Here is a 15,165-nt window from a genome sequence, read left to right on the forward strand (position 1 = left end):
TTTATATATATTTCTCTCACACATTGATCAAGAGTGTCCATATATTTTAATTTGTTGGTCTTTGGGTCCGCTATGCTTTGCGCTGCGCTTACCTACTTCCGGTTCAGACTTGTGGGAACTATTTATTACATACCATTCAGATTTTCACATTGATACACCACTTTGTCCAAGTTTATCCCATGAAATCCAAATAAAATAGACTGAAGCTTGTCTGTCATATGACAGTGCTTCTAAAAGGCACATTCCCATTGATTTGTTGTCTTTATCTTATTTGTAAATCACTGTTTTTGTATTTTTAGATGGTTATGATGTCTCTCCAACACCCCCTCCCCTTGTTTAATCAAAGTCCCTTTCTGTGTCTCTGTGTTTTGAAGAGCGCATGTGTGGTCAGGTTGGATTTGTGGCCTGAGCCTGTTGCACAAATTCCTTTTCATTCGCTTGGAGCAGAAAGAAAGCGAGTTGGACAAAAAGGGGGTGAACGTAGGACTGAAAGAGTGAGTGAGTCAGAGGGAGGAAAAGGGGGAGAGGACGAAGTAAAAAAAAAAAACAGGAGACATTTGTAGTTGAGTGGACGAGCACGGACAATCCTTGGCGCACAGCTTTCTGAGTGTCATGTAAACCAGCCCTTCGTTCTCCCCTTTTTGTCCCATTCACTGCCCGCCCCACCCTGTGGCCCAAAGGGGGGCTGCTCCCTCTATAAATCCCCTGTTTGTGCACCGGGCGAGCTTATTCCCCCAGCATGGAGAGCCAGAGGGTCCAGTCCTCATACAGGAAACGTTTTGGGCCTCAGGGCAGCTCAGGCGCCAGGATTGGTAGCCTGTCTTCCAACCGCCTCTCCTGGCATGGCACCCCACGGTCCATCACCCTCTCCAGCCCCGTTTCCAGGCTCTCCCTGGGCTCCGCCAGCACGGCCCTGCTGCTGGGGAGCCCCGGCGACCGGCTGGACTTCTCCGCCGACTCCCTGATGAAAGCCCACTACAAAGAAATACGCACCAACGAGAAGATGGAGATGATGGGCCTGAACGACCGCTTTGCCAGCTACATAGAGAAGGTGCGCTTGCTGGAGCAGCAGAACAAGATGCTGGTGGCGGAGCTGAACCAGCTGAAGGTGAAGGAGCCCAGCCGCCTGGGAGACATCTACCAGGATGAGCTCAGGGAGCTGCGGCGGCAGGTGGACGGGCTCACCAACGGGAAGGCCCGGCTGGAGGTCGAGAGGGACAACCTGGCTGCCGATCTGGTCATGCTGAAGCAAAGGTAAGGCAGTGGAGGGTGGGGCTCCAGTGGGAGGCGCGTATCCACACAGGATTACTGTGTTTAATGATTTATATGCATTTAAAGACCGGCGGCAGTCACTTTGACTGCCAAGGAGAGAGTTTATGTGGCAGTCAAGAAAAACCGACTAGGCTATAGAGCAGTGTTTACTAAACTTTTTCAGTTTAGTAAACACTGCTCTATATATGTATAAACTCGATATATACATACAATCTGAAATTAAAATATGAGGCTCTTAACTCACTTTGTTAATCCTAATGAGAAAGGCTGTTTGGTAAATGTGAATGGCCAGGAGCACATCGACTCATTTTGAGTATTTCCAGATTCTGACAGTGTGGATTCTGAGCTTCAACGATGTCAAACACGTGGAAATAAAAAAAGAAGTTAAGTGTTGTGAGCATTAATAACATTTAGGGCTATTTGTAATTTAGAAGCTCAACAAATGGAAAAATATACTTGAGTTGCTTTGCCAGAAACAAAAAATCCTCTTCTATCCAAATCCATTTCTATCAATTTTATTTATCTATTGTTTTTAATTAATTTAATTGAATCATTTTTAATTAAATAATAATTGTTGACATGTGAGAAGAGTAATTTTAATTTAATTAATTTTAATTTTGTTTTTTATGACTTTGCTTGCTTATATTAGAAGCAATCAAAGTCAGTTCTCACCAACTGAGACTAGTTCACGGCTGAGAACCGTTCAAAAGAATCAGATTGTTTGTGAATAACGCATCAAAACTCTGAGCAGGTTTTACTTGACTTCCTCCGATCATTAAGAAATTCTGCAGTTGTTTCCTTTCAATCAATATTTTCAGCTTTTATTCTGAGTGATCCGGGTTTAAACCATCATTATTTTTAAACCCAGTCCTTTGCTAAGCTAGCTGTAGCGTTGCACTTTGCGATAACATCACAGTAGTCATTTACATGCAGTACCTTGCCGACCACCAGGGGGCGCCCACGGACCACAGTTAGATAAATCTGCTATAGAGAGATTTGTTTTTGGTGGACTGCCATTAAACTGTCACTGGTTGCCATGGTTACCCGACATTACCTTTGGTCTTTGAGTTGACGCAAAGATGGATTCTTCATAAAATCAAGAAAATTACAGATAACCCCGACCGTCCTCTTTATGAGGCCGTCATGGGAAAACAGCGTCTTCAGTCAGAGGCTTCTTCAGATTCACTGTAACACAGACTGCTACAGGAGATTTCTTCTGCCAACAGCCATCATTATCTACAATAACTCTGAATTAGTGAGTTACAACATTTAACTTGCCTCTCCGATCAATGAAGTATTCCTGAGTTTGAATTAGCCAGCATGTTTTTAGCCTACAACTGTTTATCACAGCTAAGCTGCCAAAGTCACATTGACAGTTTCTACCAACTGACTGTTTAAATTTTGTTGCACAGTGAAAACAAAGGGATGAGATGCAAACATTAACATGCAGGAGACAAATGATGAGGAAACGATGGACCAAACCTCAGGTGCTGGACATTAATTATTAGGAATATTAAAGCAGTTTTGTTCACAGTTATTTTAGTTCCTATAAAGAAGACAAACGTATCTGATAGGGATTTCCTAAAAATGTAAATTTTCTTAAAAAACTGCATTCATATTCATATTTAATTTCATGCTATTATAGTGACATTTTTTTCATCCAGGTGAAATAAAATTGGATGCTAGTTTTCAAAGAGAATTCCAGCATTTGCTTGCAATTGTCGAACTTTTTCAAATTTCAACAATTTGAAAAAGTTCCAATAGTATGAACATTTTCTGCCTGTATCAAACTATTGACTTTGACGTTTTTTTGTTTTTTAAACGTATCTCTGCTTCAGCACTTCCTCTAAACTACCTTAAAAAATTTACAAGTTTTACTTTGCAAAAAATAGTTTTAATTAATTTTGGCACAGAGTTGAGCTGTGTTTACCCGCTCATTTAAATGGAGATGTGGTTTTCCTTGCGATTCGCTGGAATGCACACCAACATGCGCAGCGGGAGCTTTACTCCCTTTTTCTAAACTTGATCCTGACTGAACCCCTCTCCGCTTTTGGGAGGCTGTGGAGGAATGAGCGGCTGCACAATGGAGGCTCCGCACAAAGGGAGGCAGCTGTTCGCTTTTTCTCTCGTTTTTCATAAACAAATTAATTCATGAACATCGCCTCACCGGGCGTATTTCACTTCTCCAAACCAGAGGAGGGTGGAGAGCCCAAAAGCTTCACTCAAGTAAGAGTAGCAGCACCTCAACATACATTTATTAAAGTAAAAAGTAGCCATCAAAGAAATTACTCAACTTAGGGTAAAAAAAAGTTACTCAAGTTATCAATCACTTAATATTTAAAAATTACATAATCAGATGGACCAAAATATAAAATTAGTGGAAATTTTGATATCAGATTATTTCATTAAAAAACAACTTATTAAACTTTAACAGAAACTGCAGGTGTGTGTCTGTGTCTGGTGGATTTTTGGTTAAAACATGTTTAATTTTCATTCAGTGGGTAGAAAATCCAGAAATTTTACTCAAGTAAGAGTAGAGATACTTTTAATAAAGTTACTCAAGTAAAAGTAAAAAGTAAAGCATAAAAATACTCCTCAGACTACATAAAAAAAGTTGCTCCAGTAAATGTAGCTGAGTAAATGTAACTAGCTACTATCCAGCTCTGGTAATGAGAACATGCGCGGCTGGACTCAACAATTTAAGCACCGATTGAAAGTCTGAGGGTGGGAAGATCTGCTCCCTGCCCTCTGACCGCGCAGCTGCTCTGAGGATCAAAGGTCACTTTCCAGGGTCCCACTGACTTCTGTGCAGCTCTGCATGAAGCTGTACAGATGTTATGCAAAGCCTCAGCAAGTCCGGTTCTGTCTGCGTGCGACAGATGGATGGTGGGGCGTCGTCCGTCCCAGTTCAGGTCTGTCCTGATATGCATTCTGTGTGTGTGGGTGTGTGTGTGTGTGTGTGTGTGTGTGTGTGTGTAGTCCATCCCGTGGGAAAGGCCTCTGGGTGTTAAATCAGAGTGAAAGTGCAATGATGCATGAGCTGCCCATTCAGCTGAGTCCTGTTATTTCTCTGCAGTAGGAAAAAAATGCCAATTGAAAGTCAAATCAAAATATTTAAAAAATAAAAATCCTCCACATGCAGGACAAAAATCACATTTCTCTGACTACAACATGCCGGGTTGATCATTTAAAACAGCGGTGTCAAACTCATTTTCGTTTTGGGCCAAATCGAGATCCTGAAGGCTCTTAAAGGGCCGGTTGTGTGATTTTGTGTGGCCTCCAACTGCACTTCAAAAATTATACAAATTTGGCCCTGAGATGCAGATGGAGAGTTTTAATTTGTAATCAAGGTAAAATTATGACAAACATAATTTTCTTATAAAGTTTTATAACCATGCTTTAAGAAAACCACATTTATCCAGAAACTTTTCCTGAAAAGCCAAATTTCCTGCACCCGAATCTGCTTTTATTTTTTATTAAACTTGGCTAAATATAATGAACCTATTGAAAGAAAGTTATCATCACTGAAAATAAAATTATTCTACTGAGCCTAAAAGAAATGGTAAACTAGATGCTGTTCATTTAACAGCAAACATGAAAAAATCTGCAATGGCGTAAAAAAAAAGTTAATTTCTGGTAAAAGAAAAAAAATTTTAAAAACCCTGAAATTTTTAGAAAAATTTCAAAAATTTTATAGCATTTGAAATTTAGAAAATTTAACAGTTTTTTATTTATTTTTTTTTGGAAATTTCTGAAATTAATCACTAAGTTTCTAAAGTTTTGGGTAGAAAAGACTATGCCGATTTTTACAGATGTGTTATGAATTTCAGTTTTGTCTTATTTTTTTTGACAGACTTCAGGATGAGATGACTCTGCGTCAGGAAGCAGAAAACAGTTTGAACACTTTCAGACAGGTACGGCTGCGTCTCTGAGGTAATCCACATGTTCCGTAATCTGTAATCTGAGACCGTCTTGCCGTTTGTCAATCTTTGTGAAGGATGTGGACGAAGCGGCTCTCAGTCGAGTCCAGCTGGAGAGGAAGATCGAAGCTCTGCAGGACGAGATCAACTTCCTGAAGAAAATTCACGAGGAGGTGAGAATCGAGATCAAGACACCAGGATGATAATGGCTGACGGTTATAACGTCTTCCTTCCCTCCTCTCCTTCCCTCCTTCCCTTCCCTCCTCTCCTCCAGGAGCTGCGGGAGCTGCAGGACCAGCTCGTGGCCCAGCAGGTCCATGTCGATCTGGACGTGTCCAAACCGGATTTGACTGCGGCTCTGAGGGACATCAGAGTCCAGTATGAGAACATGGCCACGTCCAACATGCATGAAACCGAGGAGTGGTACCGATCCAAGGTCAGGAAGCTCCCCTCTGCACTGACAAACATCACTCTGCGCTGAAGTAGATTTAACTCAATTGACTCTGTGAAATCAACAATAAAAATTCAAGTTGGTGTCTTTATGCAAATATATTTAGGATTGTTCAAGATACAAGACGTTGTAATTACTTACTGGCTAGTGGTTAGCATTTACATTTTTTTAAAGTAAGTAGGGCAGATTATTTTTATCAGTTTTTAGTCCAATAAATATTTTATGTGCAAATCAGAACGCCTAGCTAGTGACATCATGTTGAGGAAAACGTGAAAACACGCAGCGGTGTTGGACTGTTTGGGTTTTTCTTCCAGTTTGCTGACCTGACAGACGCAGCCAATCGAAACACGGAGGCCCTGCGCCAAGCGAAGCAGGACGCCAACGAATATCGGCGTCAGGTTCAGGCTCTGACCTGCGACCTGGACGCTTTCAGAGGCACCGTAAGTTCTCCAGATCTCAGGAAAAACTGCGTGAAAAGTGTCCAAATGAAAGAACAACCAGCTTCGTCTCCCATCCTTCGCCGGCTCAGACGTGCGACTCCAACTGAAATAATAAGACAAAACAAAATGTTCCAAAATGCACATGTTCTACTGGCGCCGTTGCCTAGCAACCCCAGCCAAGCCCAGCACGTTACCTAGCAACCAAGTTCCATTTCCACTGGCAGATTATTTATGTTATTTATGAGTGGGACTCGTATTTTTCATCAATAAGAAGAAATTAATGACTTTAAACAAGCTGCTATTTATTGTCAAAAAGCTACTTGTAAGACGAAACACTTGAAATAGGACAAAACTAAGATATTTGCAGTAGAAACCAGACAATAGAGGTATTTTATGGACAATCTTTCAACATAATATTTGACTGGGAATCCTTTTCATTCTTTTAATCTGTAATCTATCAATTTAAAAGTAACTAAACTAACTACTTACTGGCAGATTATAAGTTATTTATAAACTAACTAAATTGCTTTAGCTAGTTCAAAGTTACTTTTAAGTTCTTTAAAAGTAACTTAAAAACTTAACTAACTTGTTACATTTCATTTAGTTAAAATTAACTTTTCATTCATCTTCACTTTCAAGTTGGCTAAAAGTAACTTTTCCTTTTAAGTTAGTTAAAAGCAGCTTAAAAATAACTTAGGTTTCTTTTAAATTACTTAAGGTACTTAGAAGTAACTTGTAATGTTTCACTTAGTTAAAATTAACTTGACTTTTAAAAGAAAATTAGTTAAAAGAAACTTTACAGTAACTTAAGTCACTGTTAAGTAACTTCAGTTACTTTTAACTTTGATGTTACTTAAAAGTAACTTAAGTTTTAAATAACTTAAGTTTGTTGAAAGTTAATGTTAAATTATTTAAAAGTTTCATTAGTGACATTTAAAGACATTTAAGTAACTTAAATGTCTTTAAGTCAGATAGGACATCTGTCTTATTCCAGATGTACTGAGTAATCCGCAGTAGGAACCAGAATTCTTGGCGTTTTCGCGGTGCAGCTGCTGAATCGGAGCCGAATCTCCTCGTCCTCTAGAACGAGTCTCTGGAGCGCCAGCTGCGGGAGCTGGAGGACCGCTGCGCCATGGAGGCTGCCGGGTACCAGGACACGGTGAGCCGCCTGGAGGAGGAGATCCAGGCCCTGAAGGAGGAGATGGCCCGCCATCTGCAGGAGTACCAGGACCTCCTCAATGTCAAACTGGCTCTGGACATCGAGATCGCCACCTATAGGAAGCTGCTGGAAGGAGAGGAGAGCAGGTGACGCGCAGCTTTGAAAACCGGAGACGTTTGCAACAAAAACAGAGAAACAAAAACTTGTTTTTCTTCTTTCTGCCATCAGGATCACCATCCCAGTTCAGAGCTTTTCCAACCTGCAGTTTAGAGGTCAGATGCAGCAATAATATTCTCTTAGAATAAAATGTTTTTGGTTGGAAGAGGGGAAATTTTATTTAATTGTGAGAGTAGAAAGTAGAAGCTTTTAGTAAAATTTATTCATTATTTATGTTTTAATGAGTCAAGGCTAAATATCTTATATAGAATTATTATTATTACCATTTAAAGTAATTAAAACAAAATTAATTTAATTTAAAATTTAATGTCATGCAAATAAATTTAAATAAAAATAAATGTTAGCTTCTTTGTTGATTGTAGGAATGTAAAGAGAGATATTTATGACTATTTTTATTGCCAGTTAAGATAATTAAAAACAAAAACTTATTGGCTAGTTTGGTGATGAAAATGTGCAGTGATAAATTTATGAGATCTATTTTTTATTTAAAATCACAAAATTGTGAAATAAACTGAAATAATAATATATTTTAGCTACATTAGTTTTAATAGAAATGTACAGAGACACATTTAAGATTCTTCATTTACCACTTAAAGTCATAAAATAAAATTTAATGAAATAAATGTTAGCTACTTTGGTGATTATAGGAACGTAAACGGGGACAACTCACCAGTTAATGAAAAACAGAGTAAAAAAATATTTGTATTAGCTAGTGTGATGAAAATATTATTATTTTTGACATTTAAAGTCATAAAACAGTAAAATAAACCAGAATAAAAAAAAATTATAACAATAAATGTGTGAAGCAACACATTACCCTTAATACTCATTTACTCTGAAAAACAGCTTTCTATTTTTTTGTTTTGTTTTTCAGTCAGTCGTTTAATAAATTTCCATAAATTAAAATATAGTACGGACAGTTTAAAGGTCTCATTCTAATTCATTAATCAAAATATTTAGATATACTCAATCCAATCAGTCTTTAGTGTTTATTATTATTATATCAAAACTATATTAAACAATATTTAATATTTAGTTTTTAGTTTAGTAATAAACAATATTTAGTGTTTATTACAAAGCTTAGTAGGAAGGGAAATGTTTTTTAGATTTTCTTGCTTTCTCCAGAGACTCTCAATGTTTTTTTTATTATTATTTTTTAATCTGTTTTCGGGTTAGAAACTAATTTGGACACTAAAACTCCGGAGGCTCATGTGAAGCGAAGCATCCTGGTCCGAACTGTGGAGACCAGAGACGGGGAGGTAGGAGCTGCACCGCTCATGTTTCCCCGCCAGGTGGCAGTGTTGAACAAAGAGTTACTTTTTGCTGTTTTTAAGCATTAAATCTGTTTTTTTCCTTTTCAGATCATTAAGGAGTCGACCACTGAACACAAAGACCTTCCTTGAATTTCAAAGAATTTCTCCATTATGTCCTGAAACACATTCAGATGTTTCTGAATGAAATATTCCTTTATTTTCAGTTTAAACCTCAAAGCTGCCTCCATTATGAAGCGCTTTCTAATCAGTTTAGCATCCTTACAATTACTTTCAGACTAAAATGTCCACTTTTAAGTTGATGCAGTCGTGTAACCGATTCTACTAAGATGTAAAACATTACTGTAGCTGAAAAATGAGATTTTATTTGCATTGATTCCAGTAATCTGTCATAGAAGAGGCCTTGAAATGTAGGTTGTGTTGATCTAATTTGTAGTGTTGTGGAGGTTGATGTGTGGTTACGTGTATGTGAAACGTGGTGGGCAGGAGGGAGCGCTCAGTTCGTAAACACTGAAACTGGATTTTAGGTGAGAAACAGGAGGTGAGTTTATGTGGTAGCAGCTTTTGACAGAACGACAGCTGAATCCCAGCGGTTTGCTTCTACATTCGCCTGGTGCTATTTTCTATTTCCTTCAGGAGTTTCATCCACGTCTCTTTTTAAAGTCCTGAATATCTGCATGTTGTTCCGTTAGACATCTAACAAGCTGAGGTTTCAGCAGATTAATTTGAGTTTAGTTTTGCATCTTGGATTGGTAATTGAGTTTCTTCACTTTTTTCTAAACCAGTTTGCATTGTCTCAAGCAGAGTGACTCCTAACAGTATTTCTGTGTGAATAAAATGATCGGTGCCTTTTAATCAGTCAGAAGAGTTAGAAACAATAAATCAAGCATCCTTGTACGGAAGAAGATTAGTGCCACTGGGAAAAAAACAAAAACAATTCGGACTTTTTTACCCCCCACTCAGAATCAGATTTGTTTAAATTGTTTTTGCACCATCAGGAAAATCTAGTCTTTAAATTTCTTATAAATCTACCAAATAATTTTGGTACAGGTTTACAAATTCTATAACGAGGAAGAAACAGATATGTGATTATTTTCATACACTAACATCATAATTAACATAAAACCTAAGAGTGTTTGGGTTTTTATTTGGATTTTGTCATAGATGGACAGAATTAGAATTCTAACGAAAAAGAAAATTCTGAGCTTAAAGTCAGAATTCTGAGGAAAGAAATAGCAAAATTCTGAATTTAAAAAGTGGGAATTTTGAGATAAAAGTTGTAATCCTGAAATTAAAGTAAAAATTTTAAGGGAAAAAAGTGAGAACAAGTCAGAATTCTGAAAAGTTTGAATTCTGAGGAAAAAAGTGAGGATTCTGAGAAAAGGTCAAAATTCGGAGAAAAAAATTCTGAGGAAAAAAATCTTAGAATTGTGATTTTAAAAAAAAGTGGGCATTTTGAGATAAAAAGTTGAAATTCTGAAATTAAAGTCAAAAATTTGAGGGAGGAAATTAAGAATTTGAATTCTGAGGAAAAAAATTCTGAGGAACAAAAAGTTTTGTAAATCTGAGACTGAGATAAGTCAGAATCTTGAGAGAGAGAGAAAATTATTTTGAAAAAAATGTATTTTGAAAGTCAAAATAAAAGTTGGAACTGTGAGTTTAAAGTCAGAACTCTGGGGGGAAAAAAATCAGAATTTTAAATTTATTTTTTTATTTTGGTGGCTCTAATCCGTTTCCTGATTTAAAAACTGCAGTTTTTTGAGGCCGAAGCGTCCGCACCAGGCTCTCATCTTGCAGACAATGAAGACGGGCAGGTCTCTGCTGAAGGCGTGGAAGCTAACGCGACCTTTGCCCTACATACCGGGGTTCCTGCTCAGGAGCGGCAGCCAGTTTCTGTGGCGTTGGGCCAGATAGCGGATGATGAGTAGAGCAGCAGAGCAGCAGAACTCGCTCTCTGACTTATTAGGTGTTTTAGTTCTGGAGGATGTTGGCATTGGGAAGATGGAGGCACGTCAGACCTGGCTTTGGTTGGAGAGCGCCGACTGAAACACGCTGACAGGCGCTACCGAGATCGGAGCGCCGCCTCTGTCCCTCACCAAGGTCACCGACTGATTCATGCCTCCTACTTTGTCTCCTTTCCTTTCTAACACACTTTGATGTATTTTCTGCCCTTGTTTAGTTTTTTTTTAATGTTTAATGTTATTTTTTTTTGCTTAGGAAATGTTTGCTGATTTAGCTCTGACCAATGCTAACAATAAAATACTTTCTTTCCTGGAGATGTTTTGTGTTTGTATTTAAATGCGTCACTCTGACAGATGGCTCCTGGGGTTTTTCTGCCTGCTGACACATGCATGCAACATATCAGAATAATTTCAGTTAAGATGAGTATAATATGTGCAGGGATTGTATTTGGCATTCAGGCGGTTTCAGTGTCAAAAACATCTCAAATAAAGTGAATTAACATGATATGTGAACTAAATTTCACTTCCTGCACTGCAAAAAAACAAAATCTTCCCCAGTAGTTTCTACTACAAATTTCTTATTACACTTGGATTAAAACAAAACAAAACTAACTTAAAGTAACTTTTCTGCAAGATAAATGAGCATGATTTAAGTAAATGATCCCTAAATATTAATTTTAAAAAATGTTTTCTGTGTCTTTGTCTCAAGCTCTTGATATTCCATTTTTATTTCAGGAGTAAATAAATTCTGCTCCTAAAAATCAACCAAAAAACTAAAAATTATAACTAATAAAAACTAAACTAAAAATAAGAAATATTTAATAAAAAAAACTTGCAAACTGATTTAGAAAAATAAAAAGTCCCCTTTAAATAAAAAAATAAAAAAACTATAATAGAAAATGCAGATTATTATGACCCTGCAGGAAGAACTGACTTGGTAAGAAGGTGTAAAGTCCAGCATGTTTCTCTTATCGGGGGGACAGAAAGGGGTCTCAGGTTGGTGCTGAAGGAATTCCAGGCAGATAAAACTTTCCAGAAAAGTCTTCTTGCACAACGACAGGAAGGGTCGGGGTTAACTCCATGCATTTTGTTTTCGTTCCTGTTATCTCTCTGCAGTAGGTGTGAAGTGGATACAGCTGTCATGTACGCACAGAGCATAAGAAGCCAACTTAACCAATCCAAGTAACATTAACTTATAAATGTGATTTTTCTTTCATGTCAGAGACTTTTAAAAGTTTGTGTGTAAAATTAAAGCCTTAAAAATGTATAAAATTCATTTTTTAAAAGTTAGTTGGCCTTAAATAGGTCAAGCAGAAACGATTAAGTAGTTTTAAATTTACAGATCCGTCCTTGGAAGGTGCAGCCTTCGGATCCGAACACGGCCGGAGGAACTGGACCGGTTTGGGACGTCTCCTACGGGAGGCTGGATCGAGGACCATCAAGGTTTCAGATGAACAAAAGATGATGGAGATTAAAATAAAAAATCTGAGTCCTAAAATTCTCAACTTTTTTTGCTAAGCGTTCAAAGAACATCCAGCAATTCTGTGGTGACATTTTTGTTAAAACCAGATTTTACAATGCAGTAAATTCAGATGATATTGTGGTTTAGTCTGAAAATCGGAACAAAAATTTCACACCATAAGTTGCATTCAAATTAATTAAATTAAAACAGGTTTTTTCTTTTTTTCTGTTTGTCGGTGAAACATCAAGACGATACAGGAGATGGTGTTGGATCTGGTTGTGCTGTTTCTCCATCATGGATTCTCAGATGGTTTTTCAAAGTTCCTGACCGACGGAAGCATCGTCCACATCGGTCACAGCTGTACGGCTTCTCTCCTGCGTGGATTCGCTGATGAACTTTCGAGATGGCTGAAACTTTTGCTGCAGTAGCTGCAGACATGAGGCTTCTCTCCTGTGTGGATCAGTTGATGTTGCTTAAGAGATGATAGTTGGCTAAAAGTCTTTCCACACACGTCACAGAGGAAGGGTTTCTCTCCAGTGTGGACACGCAGATGTTTCAGAATTGAGCTGGTAGAAAAACTCTTGTCACAGTGACCACAGCGGTGAGGTTTCGTGAAACCTTTTCTCCTTCCAGTCTGTCCAGACTCCTCCAGCTTTTGCTCTGAAACAAAAACATTCATTTAATCCAGGGAGCATAAATGAGCCTGTAGAAAACTGCAACATGCTCAGGTGACTCACATCTTCCAGTGACGACATGTTGTCTCAGTTTCTTTTCTTCATATAGGAGTTAACACCAGAGATCAAACAGAGACCATTTTCACAATGTGGAAATGAAAGACTAACCTCGAATCATTTGTTTCCTTCAACTTTTTGAGCATTCTTTGAAATAAAATGTAAACATCTAGGAATTAAAACCATTACAGGTGAATTAAGAGCTTTAGATGAACTAGAACAACAGGGTTTGAATCTTAGATACAGGGGTTGGATCGCTTCAGGCTGCAGTGTGAACACAGCCTTAGTGGCAGCAGGTGCAGCGGGTCAGGCGGTGTTTCAGACCTGTTCGTCGCCCTCTTGTTCCCGCGTCACTCGCCGCTCACACCACGGCTCATGGAAAGGCACGCGCGCTCTTTGGCTAATTTTAACCGTCATTTCATCAAGTTCTGGAGAGACGAAACCCAGATCAACCGAACTGCCTCCTCCTCTCCAGCCGACAGCGAAGCCACAGTTTCTGTAATCTCTGGACACTTCATCCGACTCTGTCGCTGCTGAAGTGGGAAGATGGCTTTTTACAACTTTACCTTCACTCTCCATGGCAGCAAAGTTCACAGATTTAGAGTGGTTAATGATTCATTTGAATTCATTTTCCAAATTAAAATAATATTACAACTTGGTTGACTGCAAAATCTTAAACCTAATGCACATTTTTCTTATTCACAAATTGTAAAAAATAATAGCTACAGATGCAAATATCAGTAAAGTTGTGTAGTAACTAGTTTCATTTACTCAATTACATTTTTTAAAATATATATTTTTAGGAGTACTTTTACTACGCTGTATTTTTTATTTATTTATTTTTTTTTTTTACTTTTACCTGAGCAATCTTATTAAGGTTAAAACAACTGCTGGTTGGGATTTTTCAAAACAAAACAGTTTGAGGAAAGATGTTCTATTATTCTAAAATGTTAAAAATTATTGTTTATACACTGCAAAAACACAAAATCTTACCAAGTAAACTCTTCATCTATCATCAGCCAATGCTGTCACTTTTGTTTAAATAGAATGCTTTTTTAGATTTTAATCTTATTGTGAAATTTGAGAATAATTGTCAAGGTCTATACACTGCAAAAACACAAAATCTTAATACATTTTTGCTGTTTTTTTCACCTTTGAGGAAAAAAACACCAAAAACAGATCAAAACAAATATCGGTTGTTCATATTGGTCCAGTTTTAGTTAAAGGGTCGATACCGATAAATAATGTTGGTGCTGATATATCGTGTATCTCTAGATAATTTCAATTATATTAAGTCTTTTTTTCCCCATCTGATCTAACTTTGTTAAATCAATACTAATGAACTGACTAAAACAAGCTCCTGAAAAGTTACTTTTAAGTTATTTTTGCCGTATTTCAAGTGTACTATTTCCACCAGAAACTAGATAACAATGGTAAGATTCTGAGTTTTTGCAACGCATTTTATTCTGCATTGGTAAACACCAAATTCAAACAGTAAAAAATGATTCCCAGTCAATGTTGAAATACCTCTGAGCTGTGAACGTTTTTCTGTTTGGTTGGTCATTGAAACTCCTTTGTGGCAAATTGTCCCAAACAAATCGAGTAATGTTCGCTGGATTAGTCAAGAAGCCACTTCCCTGGTTGACCTTCATCTGAGCCTAAATGTCTGTTTTGTGTCTGAACGCTCTCCAACTGCCAGGTATGTGTCTGCTGTTTAAGCTAAGGCAGAACTTCGAGGCGTTTATTTATAAAACTGAGCTCTACGTTAAAAATCAAGCTGTCAAAGCCGGATCACAATTCTTTTTTATCTAGACAACGATGAGTTAAACAGAGTTTGTGTGGATTTACTTCGAGCTTATTGCTTGGTTTTTGTTTCTGATTCAGTTTTGTTTCGACGGATTTATTTCAGCGTCGGTAGCGGCGGGATTCAACAGCAGATGTTTAAAAGATAAAATAAGAAAAAGCATTTTGGACGTAAGCTTATCGTAACTGTGGCTGGCGCGATATGTCAGAGGTGTGCCTGCACCCGGAGGATGTTTCTATTTTGAGCACTTTGTGATGTGGAGTGAAGGAGAGTTGACTGATCAGGGTCTGCTCTCCGTCAGTGTCAGACTGCGGAAAGTTAACCGCCGGAAAGGTTAGCGCAACTACCGGTCGGGATTTTTCAAAATAAAAGCCTTTGAGGAAAGGTTTCCAAAGAAAACGTTAATAAACTCTTATGGTGTTGTTACGTTCTATGAGCTGTTTAAGTAAATTAATATGAAGTAAAACCAGAGTTGGAAGGTAACTAGTTACATTTACTCAATTACTTTTGCTTGAGT

At 37.8% G+C, this 15,165-nt stretch overlaps 1 protein-coding gene and 1 long non-coding RNA gene across 2 annotated transcripts; one reads left to right on the forward strand and one right to left on the reverse strand.

Moving 5' to 3' along the window:
- Positions 1 to 617: 617 nt before the first annotated feature.
- On the forward strand, positions 618 to 9,988 carry gfap (glial fibrillary acidic protein). Its single transcript, XM_007544875.2, has 9 exons — positions 618 to 1,254; positions 5,126 to 5,186; positions 5,270 to 5,365; positions 5,467 to 5,628; positions 5,958 to 6,083; positions 7,168 to 7,388; positions 7,471 to 7,514; positions 8,596 to 8,678; positions 8,781 to 9,988. The coding sequence occupies exons 1-9, from the start codon at positions 740 to 742 to the stop codon at positions 8,820 to 8,822; spliced, it is 1,350 nt and encodes a 449-aa protein (XP_007544937.1). The 5' UTR covers positions 618 to 739; the 3' UTR covers positions 8,823 to 9,988.
- Positions 9,989 to 12,242: 2,254 nt separating this feature from the next.
- LOC107835387 (uncharacterized) lies at positions 12,243 to 15,068 on the reverse strand. The gene is made up of 2 exons (XR_001661209.1): positions 12,851 to 15,068; positions 12,243 to 12,773 (listed from the first exon to the last, which is right to left on the reverse strand). It is a non-coding gene; the product is annotated as an uncharacterized LOC107835387 (long non-coding RNA).
- Between the last annotated feature and the right edge of the window lie 97 nt (positions 15,069 to 15,165).

This window comes from Poecilia formosa, unplaced genomic scaffold (assembly GCF_000485575.1).
Source record: "Poecilia formosa unplaced genomic scaffold, Poecilia_formosa-5.1.2 Scaffold2257, whole genome shotgun sequence".
Classification (NCBI taxonomy): Eukaryota; Metazoa; Chordata; class Actinopteri; order Cyprinodontiformes; family Poeciliidae; genus Poecilia; species Poecilia formosa.

Bases quoted from the DNA above. Each gene is read 5' to 3' on its own strand.
- gfap (XM_007544875.2), top strand. From the start codon at position 740: ATGGAGAGCCAGAGGGTCCAGTCCTCATACAGGAAACGTTTTGGGCCT. The intron at 5,629-5,957 runs GTCAGGAAGCTC...TTTTTCTTCCAG, and splicing joins AGGAGTGGTACCGATCCAAG to TTTGCTGACCTGACAGACGC. The intron at 8,679-8,780 runs GTAGGAGCTGCA...TTTCCTTTTCAG, and splicing joins TGGAGACCAGAGACGGGGAG to ATCATTAAGGAGTCGACCAC.